The sequence below is a fragment of the Rhincodon typus genome, chromosome 1, assembly GCF_021869965.1.
Source record: "Rhincodon typus isolate 14 chromosome 1, sRhiTyp1.1, whole genome shotgun sequence".
In the NCBI taxonomy this organism is placed as follows: domain Eukaryota; kingdom Metazoa; phylum Chordata; class Chondrichthyes; order Orectolobiformes; family Rhincodontidae; genus Rhincodon; species Rhincodon typus.
Genome location: NC_063332.1, coordinates 2,133,770 through 2,137,263, shown reverse-complemented (window position 1 = coordinate 2,137,263; position 3,494 = coordinate 2,133,770). Strand labels below are relative to the sequence as shown.

Here is a 3,494-nt window from a genome sequence, read left to right as displayed (position 1 = left end):
GCCAATTTCTGATCCAAACCGCTAAATCACCCTCAATCCCATGCCTCTGTATTTTCTGCAATAGCCTACCATGGGGAACCTTATCAAACGCTTTACTGAAATCCATGTACACCACATCAACCACTTTACCCTCATCCACCTGTTTGGTCACCTTCTCAAAGATCTCAATAAGGTTTGTGAGGCACGACCTACCCTTCACAAAACCGTGTTGACTATCCCTAATCAAATTATTCCTTTCTAGATGATTAGAAATCCTATCTCTTATAATCCTTTCCAACACTTTACCCACAACCGAAGTAAGGCGCACTGGTCTATAATTACCAGGGGTGTCTCTACTCCCCTTCTTGAACAAGGGGACAATATTTGCTAGTCTCCAGTCTTCTGTAGACAATGACGACATAAAGATCAAAGCCATAGGCTCTGCAATCTCCTCTCTAGCATCCCAGAGAATCCTAGGATAATTCCCATCCGGCCCAGGGGACTTATCTATTTTCACACCTTCCAGAATTGCTAACACCTCCTCCTTATGAACCTCAATCCCGTCTAGTCTAATAGCCTGTATCTCAGTATTCTCCTCGACAACATTGTCTTTTTCCTGTGTGAATACTGACAAAAAATATTCATTTAGCACCTCTCCTATCTCTTTGGACTCCACGCACAACTTCCCACTACTGTCCTTGACTGGCCCTAATCTTACTCTAGTCATTCTAGTCATAGAATTTTGAACAGTAAAGGAATTAAGGGTTGTGGTGAACAGGTGGGTAAGTGAAGATGAACCCATGAAAAGATCAGCCATGGTCTTAATGAATAGTGGAGCTGGCTCGATGGGCCAGATGGCCTACTCCTGCTCCTATTTCTTATGTTCCTATGTATGTTCTCCCAAATATCTGTTAATCGCTCTCCTTGTCCACAATCATATTCACTGAGTCTTCCTTCATGTCTCAGACCATAAGACTACAGGTATAAGAACAGAATTAGGCCATTCAGCCCATTGGGTTTGCTCCGCCATTCGGTTATGGCTGATACATTTCTCAAACCTTTTCTCCTGCCTTCTCCCCGTAACCCTTGATCCCCTTACCAATCATGAACCTATCTATCTCTGTCTGAAATATATGGCCTCCCCAGCCTTCTGCGGCAATGAGTTCCACAGATTAACCACCCTCTGGCTGAAGAAATCTCAGTTTCTAAATGGACCGCCTTCACTCTGAGGCTGTGCTTTCTGGACCTAATCTGTCTTACTGGTGGAAATACTTTCTCCACGTCAACTCTATCGAGGCCTCACAATATCCTGTGCTTGTGACTTTATCATTGTTTAAGTCCCCTCACTGTCTGTGAGTCTGCCTCTACACCCCTGCTTCCTCCTTTTGTGTTTGCCTCCTAACTGTGTCCCAATGAAGCTCAATTCAATGCCATATCTCAACCACGATGTTCACAGTCTCCTTGTCTCATTGTCGAGTTCAGCAAATTTTGGATCCTGAGTTCCTTGGGTTTTTTTTTTTCATTCTTTTTCTCTGTGACTCTGCATTCAGACAGGAGGTTAGCTCCATTCACTCCTCCTCAGACAAATTTGTCTTTGTGCTCTGAAAATTTTTATTTCTCCTATCCAGATGATTATAACCTCAATATTTTTACTTTTCCATTTTTTATAATTTAATGTGACAAGTGTGTCTCTGGCACAATCATCCTTTTGTTGCCCATCTCTCATTTTCCTTGAACTGAGTGGCTTGCTCTACCATTTCAGAGGGCATTTAAGAGTCACCCACATTCCTGTACTTGAGGGAGCCCAGACCAGAGCAGGTAGATGGCAGATTTCTTTCTCTGAAGGGCATTTGTGGACCAGATGGGCCTTTATGACATTAACTGACAGCCTCATGATGCTCATCGTTAATGAGTAGCTTTCAATTCCAGGTTTATGAAGTGAGTTTAAAGTTGACCAGCTGTTGCAGTGGGATTTTGACCTCTATCCCCAGAGCAATAGATAAGGTATTATCAGCCTATTCTCATGACCATTACACCGCCATGACTTCACACTTTTGATGGTTACGCCAACAGCTTCAACTTTTTTAAGCTTTGAAAATGTGCCCTGTGTAACAAACTCCCAAGGTTATTCATGTGCATCAGGAAGCGTAGAGATCAAAATACCATCCAGTTACTGCAGGAGGAGACTTCACCTACCAGATTCTGATCCACGACAAGCACCAGTTCGACATATCTCGTCTCTGCCAGCACGTCCTTTTTCATCTGGAGAGAGAGAAAATCTCTGTCAGTTTGAGGTGAAACGATACGGTGACCCCTGACTGAGAAGGTACCAGTTACAGCCCAATTCCCATGACTCCTCCCTTTTCTCTTATGCTGAGATATTTTGTCCTGTCCACTATCTTTATTTCCTCAGAAAGATCCTCAGTTTGAAATTGAGAGAGGTTTCTTAATTTACTTGTTATTTCCTCCTCCTTTCACATTCTCCTTTTCCTGACCCGCCCTTCTTTTCTCTTTCAGTGACAGTTTGCCTCCAGCCCAGAAAACACGAGCGAGCAACACAACGTGCAGATCAAATCTGTGGTCCATCATCAGGTAAGTGTGGCCCTGATCTGAATATGGTCAGAAAGTCATTCCACACCAGGTTATAGTCCATCAGGTTACTTGAAAACATGAGCTTTCAGAGCCTCACTCCATTTTCAGGTGTATACATCAGTGGGTAGGAAATGAAAAAACATCGAGAACTGGAGGTCACTGTTTAAAAATAAGGAGTCAGCCATTTAAAATAGAGAAAAGGTGATATTCTCTGTCTCAAAGAGGGTTGTTTATCTTTGAACTCTCTACCTTAAAAGGCAGAGAAAGCAGAATCTTTGAACAGTTTCAGACAGAGATGAATGAATTCATGAGAAGCAATGAGTGGACGCTTTGACTTCCTTTTCCTGAAGTCACTGTTGTGCTCAGAACTGAGAAGCCCACACAGCAAGAGGAATGATTAGAGGGAACAGTGGCTTCTATGCAGTAAAGGTTGTAGGTTTGGAAGTTGCTCCCTCAGGATCTTTGGTGAATCTCTGCAGTGCATCTTGTAAATAGTACACACTGCTGCTACTGAGTGTCGGTGGTGGAGGGAGTGGATGCTTGTGGATGTGGTGCCAATCAAGCAGGCTGCTTTGTCCTGGATGATGCCAAGCATCTTGAGTATTGTTGGGGCTGCACACATCCTGGCAAGTGGGGAGTATTCCATCACACTCCTGACTTGTGCCTTGTAGATGTGGGCAAGCTTTGAGGAGCCAGGAAGTGAGTTACTTGCTGCAGTATTCCTAGCTTCTGGCCTGCTCTTGTAGCCACTGTGTTTATGTGGCTAGTTCAATTGAGTTTCTGGTCAATGGTAACCCCCTAGTGAGTGTTTTATTGATGGTAACACCTTTGAATGTGGAGGGGCAGTGGTTATTATCTCTTATTGGTGTTGGCCATTGCCTGACATTTATGTCGTTCAATGTTACTTGCCATTTGACAGCCCA

At 43.6% G+C, this 3,494-nt stretch overlaps 1 protein-coding gene across 1 annotated transcript in view; it reads right to left on the bottom strand.

The window, feature by feature from the left end:
* The window catches only part of LOC109934034 (disintegrin and metalloproteinase domain-containing protein 19-like), a 145,370-nt gene extending 143,129 nt beyond the window's left edge, over nt 1-2,241 (bottom strand). Inside the window, exon 1 of the mRNA XM_048600087.1 lies at nt 2,176-2,241. Within this exon, the coding sequence (XP_048456044.1) occupies nt 2,176-2,241 (66 nt within the window). The remainder of the gene's footprint in view (nt 1-2,175) is intronic.
* Between the last annotated feature and the right edge of the window lie 1,253 nt (nt 2,242-3,494).